Source organism: Nothobranchius furzeri, chromosome 18 (genome assembly GCF_043380555.1).
Source record: "Nothobranchius furzeri strain GRZ-AD chromosome 18, NfurGRZ-RIMD1, whole genome shotgun sequence".
In the NCBI taxonomy this organism is placed as follows: domain Eukaryota; kingdom Metazoa; phylum Chordata; class Actinopteri; order Cyprinodontiformes; family Nothobranchiidae; genus Nothobranchius; species Nothobranchius furzeri.
This window is the reverse complement of record NC_091758.1, coordinates 17310804-17333261: the sequence shown is the minus strand read 5'-3', so window position 1 is coordinate 17333261 and position 22458 is coordinate 17310804. Positions and strand designations below refer to the sequence as shown.

Sequence of the window (22458 nt, the reverse complement as noted above, 5' to 3'; positions counted from 1 at the left end):
TGTAGAAAGGAGAGCTCACAGGGGGAGCAGCTACAACACCCGGACTAATGTGATCCAAATCATCCCACGTGCTGCTAGAACTAAAGATACGACCTGCGTCCCAGTGCACTGCATGAAACAGTTACTGAAGTCAGGAAACATCTAAAGGAAAATATTGTTTTGCAACAAAGCTGTTATTATTTGAATTGCTGGGGTTAGGGTAAATATAAAATCTGAGAGCAGGCAGAGCCCCTGGCATTTGGTGGCCAACAGAGTTTTTGACAAGCCACAGACACACAGGGGGTCTTTGTGTCCGAGTCTGACAATGGCAGCATTTACTGAGAGGGGATGGAGGCCAGCAGCTTCACTTCACTGTATGATCTCTGTGTCCACCGGGCGTCAGGTTATTCAGCCTTTCAAAGCTTTTCTAACCACATTCCTCTTCTAAAGATGTTGCCAGGATCTGTCTCATCGGTGAAAAACGCTCGGTGAATTACTCCCACGTGATACCTAAACACAGATAAAGGCTTGAAGGTGAGATGGTACCTGGGAAGCTGTCATGCTTTCACGTGAGAGCTCAAGATTCGAGCCACTCCTATCGGTGGTGATGGTGTTGATGCTGGTCAGAACTACAGAGTCTTTCTTTGCCCACAGGTCTCCATTCTGGACATAGTTCTCCTGAGGTGGTTCTACCGGGCCGAAGTGGCTGTGGCCGTGCTGAAACACAAAAATCCAATGACAGAGCCTGGATTCCACAGGTTTACCTGCATGACCCAGAAGACTCAGTGTTTATTAATTACCCCACCCTAACCTGTCGCTGATAACAGCCTGATACATTACTTTGAAGGACAGATTAAATGTCCTGTTAGAGAACTAAACATATTAATACCTGGTATGAGGCAATCACTGTTTGTAGTCATCTGAAAAACTTGAAAAGAATGCAGCAAAGTCTGATGGTTTTATTCATTTGTCTTTAAAACAGCTGTTCAATCTGCTCTTTTAATCATTATTAATCATATTTACTAATCCTGTCAGGCGTGTCGAGGGAACGTAGATAGAGTTCAGGGAAGACAAATGTTTTTTTCCACATGAGGCTGATGCTGACGAAAGTCTGGAACCGTAAAATCACCATTTCTATGTGAGTGTCTGACCATCTGCATTTTCCTACAATCTCAGCATGAGAATCAGACAAAAGTGTCTCCAGTTTTTACTAAAGGGTTTTTTACTTTGTAGGCACTATCTCTGTTAGCTCACTTCTTTATTTATGGGACTTTGTGACATACTGAGGAATTTCTCCCAGAAAAGCATCATTTTTCAATATATTTGTGAAAAAAATCAGTAAAACCAGATGTTTTGCACATCTTTTGCTAATTAAAGGTATCAGAATGATGTTTTAGTAAATTATTTTTATAATGTTATATATTTGTTATATAATACAAAGAATTTACATCTTTAACAACAACTGCCAGATGTTTGTTTAATGTTTTAAAGACAAAAATGGAATGTTTTGCTTTCTTTATCGCTGATATTTATTTATGTGTGAAGAATTTAAAAAGTTTGTTTTAGTTGTTTAAATGGAATTGTTTTTCTGTGTTAAACCATATTTAAAGGTCCAATATGTAAGAATGAAGTATGAACGACTAGCCTCGCCTGCCAGACTTCTCCTCTGTTTAATTCTGCACAGAGAACAGGTCTGGGAACTCTCCTATTCAAATAACCCCACCCTGTGAGAATTCTAACCGAGCCAATCAGCGCTGAGTAGCGTACGTTACACACCACAACACCGAGTTTGTCATGAACATGGCGACTGAAGCAGAGTTCGCTGCGGCTCTTTCCTCTGTTCTAAATTACTTGAATGTCTTTAAAACCACAAGTAGAAGCGCAAAACCCATTTCTTCTAAAAAACAAAAGATGTTTGCGCCGTTGCCAGACGCCATTCTTGACTACAGCTAAAAAATTACAGAGTTACAAGGTACAGTCAGTATTTCCGTCTTTTTCCTGATTGGTTAATTTTGAGCTGCCTAGCCCCACCCCTCATGTGCCTCTCTGCCTGTGAGTCACCAGACTATTTCTCTGTGCAGAATTAAACAGAGGAGGAGTCTGGCAGGCCAGGCTAATGAACGACATCCTGTGATCAAATCTGGGCACAGCAGTCCATTTTTTTAAACAAGAGGTGACTTTCTCACTCCCGTTCTGTCAGTTTCATGGCTGTTGCCAGATAAGGATCAGCATCAGAAGATTCTAGATTACAAGTGAAGACGAGCCAAATTCAGCAAGTTGATAAGTAGATAGATACATTGTCACATCTGCATCTGTTAGATGCCGATAAACTGTCGTGACCCAGAAGTATCTCAAAGACTGGACTGGTCAGCTGCCGCTGCTGTTTTACAAGCTTCGGCTCCAGAAAGGTCCAAGCTGGGCCCCTACACCTCCTGATCTAGACGGGGACTTCCACCAGGGTACGTAGACCGAAAGAATGGCATCGAATGTGTTTATGAATCTCCTAATCAAAGCTTAGCGTGAAGACATCACCTTCACTCCCACCAGAACTAATCGTTTCTTCGGATTTGCTGGTTCTGAACAACATTCCACACAACACCATTCTCCGTCTCATTTCACCCTAGTAACACCATACATTTAGTGTTAAAGTTAGTCTAGTTTTAATTTGTTTAGTAATACATCTTTAAACTTTTAAAACTTGACTTTCTCTTCTGTTGTCTCTGAGTTAGTACAAAGTGGTTACATAATCCCTGCAATAAAAAGTTCCAATCTTCTGGTTAAAAAGTACCCACAGATCCATAAGGTTGATTCCATATTTTCTATGGAATCTCATGTCTCATGGTTCATTAATTAACATGTAAATTAAACCATTACACATTGAAGGAATTAAAACACCACAATTGACTCATTATTCCCTTCACACACATATTTCATAGTAAAATTGAGTTGTTGGTAATTTAAAAAGTAGCTTGAGATATTTTTAGAGCAGGCTATTTGCTTCTAATTCACCGTTAGAATTGTTAGCTAAATGTTAGCCTCTAGCCTGCTTCACCTGATATTAGAGATTCTTGGACCTGTTTTATTCTCACTGTACATTATTGATCTGCCAGATGTTTGCCAAAATCATAACACTGTGTTATCCGCAGACGATGCTGTCATTTTCACGAAAGCCTATTCTGTTATTGAGGCTAAGGCTGGACGATAATTCAATAGTTCAATATATCTATTGATAAGACATGTGGTGCGATAGAAAAAAAATGGGTTGATAAAACTTCGATAAAAAAGTTTCCTTCTTTCATTATAACCTTTTTTCATTATAACCCATCAGGTTGCAGCATACTAGACTACTACTTGGCGTGACTTTTGACCCAGCTCTGTCACAATCTGCCCCGCTCACTAATCAGCTCACATAATGCACAACAATTGTTTCCAGTTTGTGTTTCAGGTGAGCGTGTCGGAGAGCCAGCTGCTCCTGATCTCCCTGATCAGAGGACCGGGGTACTTAAGGAGCGGTGTGACACAACTAGGGCTGTAGCGAAGCCTCGACGAAGTGGCTCGATTCTAAAAATTTGTCGACGTCAGATCCGGAAGTCGACGCACCGCGCCCACTTGTTGCATCCCCAGGAGTTTGTAAATAGAGGAGGAATCTGCCTGTTTTTCCTCTAGTTTGCCCTCTTCTCCGCCTTCACTAACATCTCCGCCAAATACCGAAGACCCGGAACAACGTCCGTCCGCTACTAGGTTCCTTTCCTGTTTTGCCCGCCTTCATCTCCCGGCAACGGACAACAACTTCCGGGGTCAGATGCGCTGCTTCGTGTCTATCGCAGATGTAGAAAATCACCGGGAGCGCTTCTCCCTTCATAAAGGAGCTTCTTTCAGACATGAGGAGAGCTGTTTTGGTGGTAGCAGTCTCTCCTCCTTGCTGGTCTGTTTGCTGCTGGGTGTTTTTGGTTTATTTAAACTTGGTAACTTGAACTTAACGTTGGTAAAGCTACTGTTAGCATCTTCGCTAACAACTTCTTGCGTTTGGATAAGCTGTTACGTTTTGGTTTAGAGTTCATCTTTTTTGTGGTGTAGATCTCCCTTTTATTACATTTAGAGTGTTGTGGGTTTTCGGTTTAGTGTAAAATATCACCTGAGTTTGGTTTAACCCGTAAGACCACTCGCCTCACGCACATAAGTGACCAAAACAAAGCAGCATGGAGACACTCCATCTTCTACCACCTCTCAGGCAGCAGCCTGCACTCCCAAGTTCTACACGTCACCAGAACATAACCAACCGCAACACAGTAAAAGCAGTGTTATACAAAATGGAAGGCCTGTAGTGCTTATTCTCTTACAGTAAGAATTTATCAATTTTTTTGAGGAATTTATTTGAGATTTTCTGGTTTTTGTTAATTGTGCAATAGAAAAATAATCATTAGATTAATTTTCGAAATAGTCATTAGAATAGTCGAATATTCGATAAAATAATCGTCAGAATAATCGTTTTAAAAATAATCGTTTACCCCCAGCCCTAGACACAACTCCAGTGCCGGTTGATACTCGCATCTTGGGTAACACTAGTCTGTCTCAAGTTTAGTTTTTGATATTCTGTGTGTATTCTAGTCAGTCCGTTCCTGTCAGCCCTGGTCTTGTATTTGGAAACATTCTACTCATCTGTCACTCAGGATTACTCACCGCCGCCTGGAGTTGTTCATTCTACATCACGTCGCTCACTGTCCCTTGGTCTCCTCGCTCTCTGCTGCTCGCCTGTCACCCTATCCGTTACCAGCCTGCCTACCAACCTCCTCCGGATCTACAGCAGTACCTGCCTCCCTATCTGCCACACAACCTGTTCACTCATCTCAGCCTGGATCCTCAGCCTCTGTGTCCTGTCTGTCTCCGCTTGGCTTCAACTACCCAGCCCAGCCTCACCAAGGATTTTAACTCTCCCAGTAAGAGAAAACTCTCCAAAGCCATTCCTGTTTTGGTTCTCTGGTTCCAGGGTTTGATTGCTGTGATTTTAATTCCCGTTTGTTCTTTCGTTCTAGATCTCACTCCTTCCTGTTCTCGTTTGGAGCAGAGCTTTATGTTTACAGTACGTTCTTTAATAAATTTATTTGTAACTTTACTCACCCTCATCTCCGCTTGTGATTCTTTCATGTCCTGGGTTAAATATATTCCCAACATGTCAGAATCAACTGGCCAAAAGTCCACCCCCATGGAAGAATCACTTCCGCCAGCCGTCGCTAACACTCTTGCCAAACACGAAAGATCCATAGAAGCCGTCCTTGACCAATTATCCGCCACTAATCAGCGTCTTTTTCAGCTTGACTCCGTGCTTCGCCAGATGAATGATGCGATCCGTACTACACCTCCGTCTACCGCCACTTCCGCAGTCCCATCCCAGTCATCACTTCCGGTTCCTCCACCTGGGTTCGGTTTCCGGGTCGTCGAATCTCCTCAACCCGAAACCTTTTCTGGTGAACCAGGTACATGCCGTAATTTTTTATTATTATGCCAGTTAGCTTTTAATCGTTCCCCAGAGACTTTTTGTAATAATTCAGTAAAAATTTCATTTATGGTTGGTTTGTTCAGGGGTAAAGCCTTATAGTGGGCTGAGGAGTCGCCAGCCTAATTTTCTATGCGACCCTCTCTCAGATTTTTTGATTCAAGCAGTTGTTTGATTCCACCAAATCTCCGGCGGAATTAGCAAACGTATTTGGAATCTGCAACAGGGTAAACAATCCGTTTCTGAATTCGCCATTGAGTTCCGAACCCTAGCGTCGGTTTCCACATTAGATGAGGCCTCTCTTAAAGCTGCTTTCTCTCAGGCCCTATCAGAGTGCATCAAGGATCAATTAGCTTTTTGTCTGGAACCAGAGAACCTTGAAGCTCTTATCACCCTGGCCACCAACATCGAGAAGCGTCTTAAGGAGAGATACAGAACCAACCTATTCAGACCTCTGCCGGTTACATTTCCCCCTCAACGTGCCCACCAAACTCCAAAACAAACCTCCCACTCTACAGGATCAGAGGAACCGATGCAGATCGGAAGAGCTCAACTGTCTCCTGAGGAGAAACTGAGGCGTCGCTCCTCAGGTCTATGCCTGTATTGTGGTCAGTCGGGCCATTTTATCCCTATCTGTCCGGTTCGGCCAAAAGCCATCGCCCACCAGTAGAACTGGGATTACTGGTGGGTGGGAATGCAAATAGCCCAAACTCCCGATGTTCCTTACCCTGTTCTGTCACCTTTAATCACAAGACTTTTGCTGCAGATGCTCTGTTAGACTCAGGCTGTGAGAGGAACATTTTGGATCAAGCAGTCATTCAGCAATTAAACATCCCCACTGTTCTACTCCCATCACCTTTAAAGGTCTCCTCACTGGACGGGAGTGCTCTCACCACCATAACCCGTTGCACAGCTCCGGTAAATCTGTTGGTTTCTGGAAATCATCACGAAGTAGTGAGTTTTTTTGTTTTTCCTTCTCCACAGTCTCCTGTAGTCCTGGGCCATGAATGGTTGATCAATCATAATCCCCACCTTGATTGGAGGACAGGTTCGATCGCTGCCTGGAGCCTGTTTTGCTTATCTCACTGCCTCCTCTCAGCTCCCCTTCCCGTCTGAGAACCCAGGAGTCTGCCACAAGAGCCACCCAATCTGACAGAAGTCCCCCCAGAGTACCATGACCTTCAGCAGGTATTTAGTAAGGACCGTGCGTCCTCACTGCCTCCCCATAGACCCTATGATTGTTGCATCGATCTCGTTCCTGACGCAGTTTTTCCCTCAAGTCGCCTATACAACCTTTCTAAGCCTGAACAAGAAAGCATGGCTAAATACATCTCGGAGTCCCTGTCTGCAGGTATTATAAGGCTGTCTATGTCCCCCATGGGTGCAGGATTTTTCTTTGTATCTAAGAAGGACGGATCCCTACCTCCCTGCATAGACTATCGAGGACTAAATCAAATTACCATCAAGAACAAGTACCCTTTACCTCTACTCTCCTCCACGTTCGACCCTGTTAATAATGCCTCTGTCTTCACCAAGTTGGATCTACACAACGCTTATCACCTGATAAGAATCCGGGAGGGGACGAATGGAAGATGGCTTTCAACACCCCTCTTGGACATTTTGAGTATCTGGTCATGCCATTCAGACTCACTAATGCCCCTGCAGTCTTCCAGTCTTTGGTCAACTCTGTTCTGGGTGATTACATAAACAAATTCATCACGGTCTATTTGGATGACATTTTGATTTTCTCCAGGTCCCTCACAGAACAGCGCCAGCATGTCCGAGCTGTGTTCCAACGCCCTCTCGAGAATCGTCTGTATGTCAAAGCCGAGAAATGTGAGTTCCACGTCTCATCTATCAAGTTCTTGAGTTTTGTCCTGGAGAGTGGTTGGCTTAAGACAGACCCTGATAAGATTGAGGCAGTTCGGACATGGCCAACCCCGGAAACATGTAAGCAATTACAAAGGTTTTTGGGTTTTGCAAATTTCTACTGACGTTTCATCAAAAATTACAGTCAGATTGCCACACCCCTCACCTCACCTCACCTCAGTCAAGGTTCCGTTTCTGTGGTCCCCGGAGGCCGACTAAGCTTTCAACACCCTCAAGACCAGTTTCACCCAGGCACCCATTCTTACACGCCCAGACACCTCCCTGCAGTTCACCCTAGAAGTAGATGCATCTGATACTGGAGTAGGAGTTGTTCTCTCCCAAGTTTCTCCCACAGATCACCTTCTCCATCCCTGTGCCTATTTCTCCCGTCGTCTTTCCTCTGCAGAACAAAATTACGAATTGGGAGACCGAGAACTCCTGGCCATCAAGCTGGCTTTAGAGGAGTGGCGTCATTGGCTGGAGGGTGCTGAACATCCAATAATAATATGGACGGATAACAAGAATCTGGCGTATTTAAAGGAGGCAAAAAGACTCAATCCTCGTCAGTCCCGCTGGTCGTTGTTTTTCTCCCGTTTCACTTTTATTATCTCTTTCAGACCTGGCTCCAAAAACGTCAAGCCCGATGCCCTTTCCCAACAGTATGCCTCTGATAAAGACACTGAACCCACTACCATCCTGCCAGCCTCCTGCATTGTCGGTGCCATAGCTTGGGACATCACTAATAAGGTACTGGAAGCACAATGTTTTGAACCAGACCCAGGTACCGGTCCCCCACACAAGACATATGTTACCTCCAGTACTCGCGGCTCCCTAATCCACTGGGCTCATACAGCTAAATTCTTCATACGCCCCGGCCTTGGTAGAACCTTAGCGCTCATCCGTAGAACCTTTTGGTGTCCTTCTATGTATAAAGATGTTAAGGAATACATCAGCGCCTGTCAAGTCCGTGCCAGATCTAAGGGTAGCAACAAAGCCCCCCAGGGTCTTCTCCAACCCTTGCCGGTACCTTCTCGCCCCTGGTCTCACATAGCCCTAGATTTCGTATCTGGTTTACCACCCTCTAAGGGTTTCACCAGCATTCTCACGGTTGTTGACAGATTTTCCAAAGCATATCATCTGGTCCCGTTAAAGTCCCTTCCTTCCTCTGCAGAAACCGCTAACCTCCTTATTAAGCATGTTTTCCATTTGCACGGCATCCCTTCCGAGATCCTCTCAGATAGGGGACCCCAATTCGTAGCCCGTGTTTGGACAGAGTTCGCCACACACCTAGGGGCCCGGGTCTCTCTCACCTCAGGTTTTCGTCCGCAAACAAACGGCCTGTGTGAACGCCTAAACCAGGAGCTCTGCTCAGGCGCGTCTGCTCTTCCAACCCCTCCAGTTGGAGCTCACAGTTGCCATGGATGGAATACGCACACAATTCTCACACTTCCTCCTCCACTGGTCAGTCCCCGTTTGAGGTCTCCCTGGGATACCAGCCCCCTCTGTTTCCCTCGGACTCTGTTTCTCCCATCACTGTGCCTCAGTTCCTTCGCAGGGCTAGACGCACCTGGAACCAAACCCGTATGGCCCTTCAACGTACGGCGGAGCGTAATCGCAGGATTGCAGATCGTCATCGGCGTCCAGCTCCTGTCTACGCCCCAGGAGACATGGTTTGGCTCTCATCCTGTGACATCAAGCTCCGGGACTCCTCCAGGAAGTTCTCTCCTCGTTACCTTGGTCCTTTCCCCATCGCTGCTGTCCTCAGTCCCGTCTCTGTCCGCCTGACCTTACCCCCGTCTATGAAGGTATACCCTGTGTTCCATCTTTCTTTACTCAAACCCGTTGTCTCCAGCCCCCTGTGTCCTCCTGCCGACCCGCCTCCGCCAGTCCGCCTTGCAGATGGTAGCCTCGGCTACCGGGTCCACCGTATTTTGGATGTCCGGCCATGTGGTCGTGGTCGCCAGTTCCTTGTGGACTGGGAGGGGTATGGCCAGGAACACCGCCAGTGGGTCCCGGGGTCCTGGATAGAAGACGTCTCCCTCATCCGAGATTTCGAGGCTTCCCGTTCTGCCTCCTCCTCTGCCTCCACCTCCTCTGCTAGGATGCCAGGTGGCGTCCCTTGAGGGAGGGGGGGGGAGGGGGGGGGGTACTGTCACAATCTGCCCCTTTCATTAATCAGCTCACATAATGCACAACATTGATTTCCAGTTTGTGTTTCAGGTGGGCGTGTCGGAGAGCCAGCTGCTCCTGATCTCCCTGATCAGAGGACCAGGGGTACTTAAGGAGCGGTGTGACACAACTCCATGACAAGCTCTCACCCTGGATTCTCATGTCAGTTATCTTGTTCGCTCTTCCTTCTTCCATCACAGGAACATTGCTTAGCTGAGTCCCATTCTGTCCCGCTCTGAACTTGAGACAGTTATCCACACCTTCATGTCCTCACGCTTAGACTACTACTACCTGAACTGTCTACAGGTGGTTCACAATGCCTGTGCTCAGCTTCTGACCATGCCCTCCAAACACACCCACATCACCCCGCTTCTCCTCCAGCTTCATTGGTTGCCAGTCAACTTCAGGGTTGATTTCAAGATCCTGGTTCTGGTCTTTAGGACCTTACATGGACAATCACCATCATACATTGGTGATCTTCTTAGTCCCTACACCCCCAGCAGGTCCCTGAGGACCAGTGATCAAAGCCTACTGGTTGTGCAGCACCAGGCTAAAGACCAAAGGTGACAGATCATTGCTGCTGTGGCCCCCAGACTCTGGAACTCTCTCCCCCTGAGCCTCAGATCAGTGGACTCAGTGATCTCCTTTAAAAAGCAGCTGAAAACTCACTTGTTCAGGCTGGCTTTTGTGTGACCTTCATCACCCTCTCTGCTCTGCTCTCCCTACCCATTCCACCTTCCTCAAGATTCACTGATTTCCCTCTTTCCTATTCACTCTCTCTCCCTTTCTTTACATTTTTAATTACAATTATCTATTTTTTGTTCATTTTAAATATATTTTAATCATTTTCTAATTTTTTTTTATATTTTTACATTTTTTGTTTTTGTGAAGCACCTCTTGATTTTTATCTTGAGAGGCGCTATAGAAAAGATATTTTCTTCTTCTTCTTCTTCTTCTACTTACTCCTACCCAATCAAAATCACAGAACACTACTTCACCAGGCCCCTTCTCGAGCCAAAACAGAGCATGTGGCAGCAAGATGTCTCAGCGAGATGAGGCGGAGAAAAAATAAAAATACCAAAAATAAACTGGCCAGGACTGCATGTAAAAAAAATTTCTACAATTTAAAAAAAAAATTTCAATAATTATCGATATCGACCGAAATGTCATTTATCAGATAATGGTTTAAATGTGTTGTTGAATGGCAAAGAGCTCCAAACTGGAAGTCAAATATCTCTGTGATACTTTGGACTCTAATCTGACTTAAAAAAGATGTTAAAAATTTATCAAAAATTGTTGTTTTAATATCCATAATTATAGACTAATTAGACCATCGTTAACGAAAATGCAGCAAAAATGATCCTGCACAGTATGATCCTTTTTCATATTTAATATTCCATCACAAATAGGTCAATGGCAAGTGTGACATCGCTAAAAACAGTGGAATCACTTAAAAGCACTAAAAATATTCAATAGAAAACCTTGGTCTTACCATCAGTCATATATTAAAGAAATACAGCTGAGCTTTGCTAACCTGAGAAAATTTAAATTAGCATGTACAGTCTATAAGGTCCTGAATGGACTTGCTCCGCCACCCCTAGCTGACTTCATCTTGCCTAAATCCAAGGTCACTGGTAGGGTAACAAGAGCCTCTGACAGAAGCGATTGTGTTATAGCTTTTAGACGCACTGCCTTTAGTCAACAGGTATTATCGATTAAAGGTGCTGAGATCCGGAACAACATCCCGGTGGCCATAAGAGACTGTTCAACACTCAAGTTATTCAAAATGAATTGATATTGATGGCTCAGGGGGACTCGGACCTGTGATCACTAAGCTGCTATGTATTTTCTGTGTTAGGTGGTAATATTGTGTTTTTAATGACACTTCTTATGTATTTATAGGGATCTTGTGAATTATCACTGACAGTACGGTTTTATGAGTATTGTGATACTCTATCTTTAATGTTGTTATTGTTGATATTGCAACTTTTATGTTGTTATTAACTTGATGTTTTTATTTGTTTTAATCGGTCAAGGACTACAGATTAGGGCTAATTCTGGTGTATTCATTAATACAAATTGTCCCTTTCAAATAAACTAATAATAAAAAAGAGTAAAACTAAAAGACACAGAAGCTTCTTAGGGGTACACAAAATCATTTGTGACTCGCTCCGGTTTACTGGCTTTGGTTTTTAAACAACTCTGGAGCTTTTTGCCTGCTGGTGTTGAATTACAAATGCTGGTGCTTCGGCTTTAGCTCAGCACAGACTCTGCCAGCTCACAGGCTCACAGTTTGTTAACAGTGACTAAGTCACTCTTTAGTTTATTTGAAAGGAGAAAAACTGAATCCAGCCGTCTGAGAATGAAATCAGTTTCAATACATTTCTTCCGACATGTTTGGGACATCAGACTATTTTGGGATTATTTGACTGTAGAATACTTATATATTGCTCCTTTAATTTTATTTTTGTCTAAATGAAAATAATAAGTAAAATTATGCAAAACAATACAAACTGTACATAAACATAGAGATATGAAATATTGCAAACTGTGCTTTCTGAAGTTTGAGGCTCTGTAAAATTTTTGGGATATAAATAAACTTTGTTTAGTAGGAGAGTTGGTTTAAATTGGCTCTTATTGGCCTGTGTTTGTAAATAATGCATCTTTCAAACCTTAATTATAAGGGATTCATTTAACTAATGATTCCTATCTGTTTTCTCTGTGTTGAGATGTAAGCAGTGTAGCGTACCGAATGGCCAAGTATTTCACCAAAATGACCAGAAGTTAACTTTTGACTTGCAGGCCAAACTTCTTCATACAAGTCAATCTGACACTGTGGTGCCGGTATAAAATCTATGAACTTGAGCCAACATCGTTGTCGTCATCTTCCTCCGCTTATCCGGGTCCGGGTCGCGGGGGCAGCATCCCAACTAGGGAGCTCCAGACTGTCCTCTCCCCGGCCACCTCCACCAGCTCCTCTGGCAGGACCCCAGGGCGTTCCCGGACCAGATTGGAGATGTAACCTCTCCAACGTGTCCTGGGTCGACCCGGGAGCCTCCTGCCAGCAGGACATGCCCGAAACACCTCCCCAGGGAGGCGTCCAGGAGGCATCCTGACCAGATGCTCAAACCACCTCAACTGACTCCTTTCGATCCGGAGGAGCAGCAGTTCTACTCCGAGTACCTCCCGAATGTCCGAGCTCCTCACCCTATCTCTAAGGCTGAGCCCGGCCACCCTACGGAGGAAACTCATTTCGGCCGCTTGTATCCGCGATCTCGTTCTTTCGGTCATTACCCAAAGCTCATGACCATAGGTGAGGATTGGGACGTAGATCGACCGGTAAATCGAGAGCCTGGCTTTCTGGCTCAGCTCCCTCTTCACCACGACAGATCGGCTCAGCGTCCGCATCACTGCAGACGCCGAACCAATCCGCCTGTCGATCTCCCGATCCCTCCTACCCTCACTCGTGAACAAGACCCCGAGATACTTAAACTCCTCCACTTGAGGTAGGACCTCTCTCCCGGCCCGGTCTTTTCCGGTCGAGAACCATGGTCTCAGATTTGGAGGTGCTGATCCAACATTCCTAATAAATCCTGCATACGTCATGAGTCCTCAAGGCTACAAGACGCTGGACTTCTTTGAATGAAGCTCATCTTCCCTGACTCGCATTAATGACTTTAAAACTTCATATAATCATATTTTGTTGAATGAACGATTTATTTAAATTCAAAGTGTTTGAATAATGTGTCCTCTACTGGACATTAATGAGTGATGGGTTAAAATGAATATTTTTCCTGTAATGTTTCATTTCAGAACTTACATCAGATCAGTATTTGTTGATTTTTAGAATTAAATCTATTTTATATTAAAGCCGCAATATTATTATTAATGTTTAACATTTTCACTTCACACTAAAAAAAAAACCTCTCTAAGTATCTGAGGGAAGGGGGGATTTTCTGAGGTATTTGCTAACATCTTTGTCAAATTCTGATTCATCTAAATTTGTCAACAATAGTTAATAAAAATAGAGATCACTTCCTGAGCTAGTCAGTTCTTCGCCAGCTCACTCGGTTGGCCGACCGACTGAGCAAAGCACTTGGGAGCATCCTCTCTTTTGACTTCAAGGTCACAGCCACTCTGAAATGCTTGCGAGTGGTTTCAGATGCTGTAGACATGGAACATCTAACTTGCAGACCCTGGTAGTATCTCATGGCCAGTGATATCTGAACTCAAAGGGAGCTGCGACTCTTTGAGATCCTAGGAGTCATTTTGTCCAGTGACATCATCACCCTGGCTGTTTCTTCTCCGGACCCTGAGAGCGACCGTCACACAAGGGGCATCGCAGACTCTGCACGATGGTGTCGGATGATTTTACGAATAATATCTAGCTGATTAAACCATACAGGCAAACTGATTTTACAACACAGACATCCCTCAGATTCTTAAGGTTTTGCTACAAACATCTAGCTTGCATTCCATCATTTCATTCATCGTCTGTTATCCTGTACGACTGTCATTTCATTCATACATTGTCATGTAAAATCATTAGGTTAGAAAATAGAATTAAATTCGATTTCATAAACTATATCCTTGACTCTGTCTGAATTAATATGAAATGTGTGTTCCCTGAATAGTCAAAGAACCTAAGGTAATATTACATCATATAATCAAAGACCAATCAGATTGATAAATCATATTTATATGGAATATCACATCTTATTGATCATTTCATAAATGTAGCCTATCCACATAGCTACAGCAGCAAATATTATGCTAACATAAAGGACCTTCAGCGTGCCTTATAAAACTAATATCGGTTCAGATTTAACTGTAAATTCATCCTGAGCAGATAATTAATATCTACAAACTAAAATCTGACTGTTGCATTAGATAATAAACATATTAACAAACAGCTCAAAGGGCAACAAAACCGGAATAAAGCAAACATAAATGGACTCTACATTTAAATCATAGATGAACAACCATCAGAAACTTATCTTGCAATCATATTTGAATAGAAATATAATAACACAATAAAATTTCTAAAATAACAGCACAACCAACAATATAATCACACACTAGACGGAAAGCAAAGCAGTTTAAAAACAAAAAACTAATGAATAAAAGTGAGTGTAACTGACCTCATGGCGGAGAAACATCTTAAGGATCTTCTCCACAAAAAAAAGGAGGTAAAATCCTCCAAATATCCCAACTGCATTGGCAACATAGTCGTCTGCTTTGGGATCAAAACCCAGAGCCTGAAGAGAGAAAGGAGTGTAATGATGATGATGCTGAAGAAGAGCACGTGTTGGGATGTTCTACTGTAAACCTACCTCTGGTATGAGCTGCAGTACCGCGTTGGAGAAAAGCGTCCCGATGGCCAGGCCAATGAAGTATGTCAGAACTTTTGGGAAGTACGGCTTCTTGGTGAAGGGGATCAGCAGGAGACCAAGGAGAGATGCCAGATTGATTACAGTCACAGCCAGGAAGCCATAACCCCACACTGTCAGGATGGAGACCATCAGGTTCCAGTTAATGTTAGAACATTTACCCCTATGGACATAATCTAGAACACCATGAACATTGGTACAACAGACACCTGACCTAATCAGGCAAAAGCATTCCTACACAAGTTGGACACACAATTTAGTCTTTAGCTGAATACGAGAAAATATTTCCACCCAATTATCCATCTATTTAACATCCACCCACCCACCCATCCATCCATCCATCTAATTATCCATTAATTTAACATCCATCCATCCATTCATCCATCCAATTATCCATCTATCTAACATCCATCCACCTACCCATCCTTCTATCTAACATCTAGTCATCCAATTATCCATCCACCCAATATCCATCCATCCACCCACCCATCCATCCATTTATCTAACATCCATCAAATTATCCATCTATCTAACATCCAGCATGCATGCATGCATCCATCCATCCATCCATCCATCCATCCATTTAACATCCATCATTCCAAATATCCATCTATCTAACATCCATCATTCCAAATATCCATTTATCTAACATCCAGCATGCATATATGCATCCATCCATCCATCCATCCATCCATCTATCTAACATCCATCATTCCAAATATCCATCTATCTAACATCCATCATTCCAAATATCCATTTATCTAACATCAAGCATGCATGCATGCATGCATGCATCCATCCATCCATCCATCTATCTAACATCCATCATTCCAAATATCCATCTATCTAACATCCATCATTCCAAATATCCATCTATCTAACATCCAGCATGCATGCATGCATCCATCCATCCATCCATCCATCTATCTAACATCCATCATTCCAAATATCCATTTATCTAACATCCATTCATCCAATTATCCATCTATCCAATATCCATCCATCCACCCACCCATCCATCCATTTATCTAACATCCATCAAATTATCCATCTATCTAACATCCAGCATGCATGCATGCACCCATCCATCCATTTAACATCCATCATTCCAAATATCCATCTATCTAACATCCATCATTCCAAATATCCATTTATCTAACATCCAGCATGCATGCATGCATCCATCCATCCATCCATCCATCTATCTAACACCCATCATTCCAAATATCCATCTATCTAACATCCAGCATGCATGCATCCATCCATCCATCCATCCATCCATCCATCTATCTAACATCCATCATTCCAAATATCCATTTATCTAACATCCAGCATGCATGCATGCATCCATCCATCCATCCATCTATCTAACATCCATCATTCCAAATATCCATCTATCTAACATCCATCATTCCAAATATCCATTCATCTAACATCCAGCATGCATGCATGCATGCATCCATCCATCCATCTATCTAACACCCATCATTCCAAATATCCATCTATCTAACATCCAGCATGCATGCATCCATCCATCCATCCATCCATCCATCTATCTAACATCCATCATTCCAAATATCCATTTATCTAACATCCATTCATCCAATTATCCATCTATCCAATATCCATCCATCTGTAACGGAATGAAATGACTCTTATTTATCCCTTCTTTGCTCAGGACTAGTCTGCATGAGAGATAGACTCAAGGTCTCATGCATTCCTTCTAACCTGCTTATTTTCAGCTCAACAGAAGAACGAAGAATGAACTCTATTATTTTAATTAATCAAAGAACTCTATTTTAATAAAGCTAATCCATCAAAGTGTTAGTCAATAAATAAGATGTGACCGATCTGTGAAATCAAAATATTAATTACTTTATTATGATCCTATAGAAATAAGAAGAACTGTGACTTTAAGTGTTCCAACAGGACTCATTTCAAGTAGTGTTAAAAGGACATAACACATTCCTTTCACTGATCCAATTAGAATCTTACAGATCTGACGGAGCAGTGCTTCTGACGGTGTTTGGTAATTTTCATTCGACAATAAACCATTACATCCGAGGTATAAAACTACGCCATATCAGCTCTAACACCAGTTCAAAGCGTTCCAGAGAAAGTGACGGGGTGTCCAATCCTGATCTTTTAACTCTTTAACCGAAAGAACCAACGACAAGCTGAAAAATCCAGTCGCTATAACAACCAGCGGCAACAACAGCTCCTTTCAGAATGAAAGCTCCATCCACCCACCCAGGCTTGGGTCTGACCAGACGCCAATAATGTGTCGTGTGCCGGAAGTAACTCAAGACGGGTTTGATCGGAACTGTGGCTTCTCCTACCGGCCCGGTTTCCAGAGAGGGTTCACTGGACCTCGATATTCCTGATCTACAGAGGACTTCCACAAGGCAAGGTAGACCGGCAAAGAGTGTCTCGTGCTTTTTCTGAAGCTAGCCAAAGCTTAATGCAAAACATCCTCAGTTCCCGTCAGAACTAATCGCTTCTTCGGATTTGCTGGTTCTGATTTAACATCACACGTCATCCATTCACCGCCTCATCCATTTTAAGTTACACTATACATTTAGTTTTAAAGTCAGTCTAGTTTAATTTGTTAGTAATAAAATAAACTTGACTCTCTCTATTCTGTTGTCCCTGAGTGAATACGTAACGATTATCTAATTTCTGCAATAAAAAGATCAAATCTTCTGGTTAGGGGCGGCGGTGGCACAGGAGTTAAGTGCTCGCCCCGTAATCGGAAGGTTGCAGGTTCGAGCCCTGCTCAGTCTGTCGCTGTAGTTGTGTCCTTGGGCAAGACACTTAACCCACGTTGCCTGCTGGTGGTGGTCGGAGGGACCGGTGGCGCCTGTGCTCGGCAGCCTCGCCTCTGTCAGTGCGCCCCAGGGCAGCTGTGGCTACATCGTAGCTCATCACCATCAGTGTGTGAATGTGTGTGTGAATGGGTGAATGACTTATCGTGTTGTAAAGCGCCTTGGGGGGTTCCAGGACTCTAGAAGGCGCTATATCAAATACAGGCCATTTACCATTTAAATAACCCTTCGATCAGGGCCGGAGTGGGACACATTTTCAGCCCTGGAGTTTCAGACCCCAGACCGGCCCACTTAACGAATTATTATTAAAATCATGTTAGAACTTTATATGTATAGTCTACAAAAGCACACTACTCGGTAAAGCCTTGTAATTGTAAAGCAAGAAAGAGTTGAAAGAGTTGAGTTGCTTTACAAGAAAGAGCAACTCTTTCTTGTAAAGCAAGAAAGAGTTGCTTTACAATGTAGGTTTATTTGAACATCAGTGCACATCTCCAACATTGTTCTTTACAACACATTCTCTAACAATATAACATTCTACCTTCTGTTCAAACAGCTGTTCTGAGATTTTCAAACCTTTAAAATGAAATGACTCAGCACTCCCTTTCACACTTTTTCCAGTTTCCCTAGACTCACCTGCACACAATTAAAATAATCATCTGTAAAGCTTTAGCACATTTGATATGGAAAACACATCTTTGTAACCAATTAAAATATTTTCTATGGCAAAATATGCAGGCCTATTTCATTTTACTTTCATTCTAATAGCGATCTGTTGTGGGCTTTGTGCATTTACTAATAAAAATACATCAGGTCACTACTATTATTTGGACATTAAAATTATTATAATGAAACCGATGTTTGCTTGTTTGCACATGAGTTGGCTCACCTTCTATCCCAACAGGAGCAATACCCTCACTGCTGGCTCCTGGCTCTTCTTCTGACACTACATTGTGTGAAAATTGTCACAATTCAGCATTCATTTTCCTTTTTTACACGCTTTCTGATCAATGCTGAATCATCTAGCATTTTAGAACACTTTCATATAGAGCCAGGATAGTTTTCATCATATGAATTTTAATAATATTCAGTTCACTGACTCAATAAGTAATCCTACCTGTACATGCCCGCTCTGGAATGGTGGGTTTCTGCCTGGTGCTTATTAGGCCTACTGGATCTTGTGTTTGACTCTGACAAGACAGTTTGGTGGCATCAGTCACATCATACTGTAAATTATATTACATAACGTTATGTCATGATGCCATATAATTCATTATTGATGCTTAATTAACTTGAATGGTGATTTGCAGCCGGTAAAGTTTAACATCTTGACTTGCCTTACCCGTTTTATCTTCATTTGAAGTTAAAGACCGCGAGCTTGTTTGAGAAAAAAAGGTGCTCATTTTTGCACATTTAGCTGCATCCAGGGCCAGATTAAGACTTCGTTGTACCCTGGGCAACAATATTCAAGGGCCCCATCATCACGACCCAAGGATCACCATAATATGGTCACATACAGAATATTTTACTGTAATATGCAGTAAATATACTCAATGCTTGAATGCCTGACATCACGTAACCCGCTCAGGGTAACCTTTGACCCACCTTGTGTGGACTGACCAATGAGGAGAGAGTCTTAACTTGAGGCCCTCTCTTCATTGGTCAGTCTGCATGAGACTGACTCTCAACTGATGTTCAGTCATAGACAGCGAAGCGTCTCTGTGCAGCGCAAAAGCCCGGGTGGACAGTTTGTTTAGTACAGGGTGACCACATTTCCATTTCCAAACAAGAGGACAGGGGATCTGTGCCTATGACGTCACACTATGGCAACGCCACACAAACCATGTTGGGACCCATTTTTTGTAAGAACTAAATTAATATCAAATTCTGCCAATTAAAGGGCTCTAAAACAATTCATATGTAAATATTTAGCATATGTATTGCAAAATCTCATTTTTCTGCTTTAGTGCTGCAACAAGGTTTTAATAATAATAATAATAAATTATTATACCTTTTGTTTTACTTCAGCATCGGTAAGCTTCCTGTGCACAGATTATTAAGGGTGCTTGTTTCAGCTGTGAGATTAGACGATATATCGTATAGGATCATACAGGATCAATGATAAATTAAGTTGTCACACACTCCATGGAAACTTTCAGAGAATCCACAAATAGTGGCTTTCAGATGGTTTTGTTACTTTTTGCAAGTTTAGAAAAGCAGCAGATGAGACAGCGTGTCTGATAATTTAGTTTTTCATCTGATAATATTAGAACATGTCAGTAATGTCTGAGGGGCTTTTATAAACACTGTATAACTAACACTACTGGAGAGGGTAACAATTACACAGAGGCTTCTGGGGAGCCCAGTTATGGGGTGGGTGGGGTGGGGGGGGGGGTCATTTTGCCTTGGCCCCCAAAATGTCTTGAAACGGCCCTGGGTGTGTGACTGAGTTTTGAAGGTGATTTGAATTGTATCAGATGTGTAAATATGACATGTGTATAACTTATTGTTTTATACTGGTAAAAACGTGTAGTGGAGATAAATCTACCTACATTTTACTTTTCCACACTTAGTTTTGTTTTCTTGTTTTTATTTTTCTATTTTCCTGTCCTGTCTGTCTCTCTTCTTCCTGCGTCTCCTCTAAACTCTCCAGAAAACCTGCTGCCTGGATTCTTACTTTTTCACCTCATCAGTTACTTTTGAGCAGATCAAAGGGATCTCCTGACCGCAAAGCGGAGTGCGCCTTTCGATGCTGCGTCAGTGAGGTGAAATCACCGCAGCACCGCGCAGCACAGGTGATGAGCTGCGCAGCAGCAGAGCGCTTCAGGCACAAATAAGACAGAAAATAGAGAATATGTGCGGACATGAACGATCATGTGCTAATTATAGTTTTTTGGTTGCGCCACTTTGAGAATGGACCGTGCGCTGGAAGCAGCTGCCTGGAGCGCTGCGCAAGAACGCGCTGTGCCGCTCTCTGTGCTCTCTGCTCAGAAGAGTCCATAAATGATGTAATATAGGTAGAAAACTTGTTTCCGGCTCCCCTGGATGTGTAAGATATACAGCTCCCCCATAATTCGATCCCTGCTCCTGGATGAAAAGCCGGACATTTTCATCAATACGACCGCGGACCCCCAGTCCGGACGCCCGGACAGAGAGTGAAAAGTGGACATGTCCGGGGAAAACCGGACATACGGTCACCCTAGTTTAATATAAAGCGGGCGATTACAGACATGCCTACAGTATTTTGCTCGTGCGCTTGCTGCCCTGGGCCCCTTAGAGTTTGTGGGCCCTGGTCAATTGCCCAGTTGCCCATATGGTTAATCCGGCCTTGGCTGCATCTGTTTCCAAGGCTTTCCTCTTTTTAATTCTTGCCTTCTCCACGCTACCCTTGCTCTTTCTACTTTCCATCTTTCCGTCAACTGCGTGGTCACGTGGTGCGCACAGGCGCATACGGGGGAAAAAAAACGAGCTGCAGCCTGCAGGTAGAGCCAGCCAGAGACAGCCGGGAGGAGCGTATGAGATCAGCCCGGCGGCCTCAGTGCCATGACTGAACACCGGCACCAAAAAATAAAAATAAAATGATAAAAAACAAAAACGAGAGCACCGGCCCCATGCGGCCAAAACATTGCGCGGCCCACCGGGAATTCTCCAGACCCTCCCGATTAGCCACTCCGGGCCTGCCTTCGATCCGTAAGGTGGATTCTATATTTCCAATGGAATTCCACGCCTTATGGCTCATTAATTAAAATGTAATAATCTCATTTCATTACACATCCATCCACCCACCCACCCATCTATCCATCCATTTATCTAACATCCATCAAATTATCCATCTATCTAACATCCATTCATCCACCCACCCATCCATCTATCTAACATCCATCCATCCATCTATCTAACATCCATTCAATTATCCAACTAACATCTATCTATCCACCCATCCATCCATCCATCTATCTAACATCATCCATCCAGTTATCCATCTAACATCCATCCATCCATCCACCCATCCACCCATCCATCCATCCATTTATCTAACATCCATCAACTTATTCATCTATCTAACATCCATCCATCCACCCATCCATCCATCTATCTAACATCCATCCATCCATCTAACATGCATCCATCCATCCATCCATCCATCTAACATCCATTCATCCATCCAATTATCCAACTAACATCCATCTATCCAGCCATCCATCCATCTAACATCCATTCATCCATCCATCCATCCAACATCCATCCATCCATCCATCTATCTATCTATCTATCTATCTATCTATCTATCTATCTATCTATCTATCTATCTATCTATCTATCTATCATCCATTCATCCAACCATCCAATTATCCATTTATCCAACATCCATCAACTTATTCATCTATCTAACATCCATCCATCCACCCATCCATCCATCTATCTAACATCCATCCATCCATCTAACATGCATCCATCCATCCATCCATCTAACATCCATTCATCCATCCAATTATCCAACTAACATCCATCCATCTATCCACCCATCCATCCATCTAACATCCATTCATCCATCCATCCATCCAACATCCATCCATCCATCTATCTATCTATCTATCTATCTATCTATCTATCTATCTATCTATCTATCTATCTATCTATCTATCTATCTATCTATCTATCTATCTATCTATCATCTATCATCTATCTATCATCTATCATCTATCATCTATCATCTATCTATCATCTATCTATC

The 22458-nt window shown here is 43.0% G+C and overlaps 1 protein-coding gene across 1 annotated transcript in view; it reads right to left on the bottom strand.

The window, feature by feature from the left end:
* The window catches only part of slc39a8 (solute carrier family 39 member 8), a 47902-nt gene that overhangs the window by 12927 nt on the left and 12517 nt on the right, over positions 1-22458 (bottom strand). Inside the window, exons 3-5 of the mRNA XM_015969370.3 lie at positions 14845-15014; positions 14653-14769; positions 526-696 (exon numbers count right to left, since the gene is read on the bottom strand). Of these exons, the coding sequence (XP_015824856.3) occupies positions 526-696; positions 14653-14769; positions 14845-15014 (458 nt within the window). The remainder of the gene's footprint in view (positions 1-525; positions 697-14652; positions 14770-14844; positions 15015-22458) is intronic.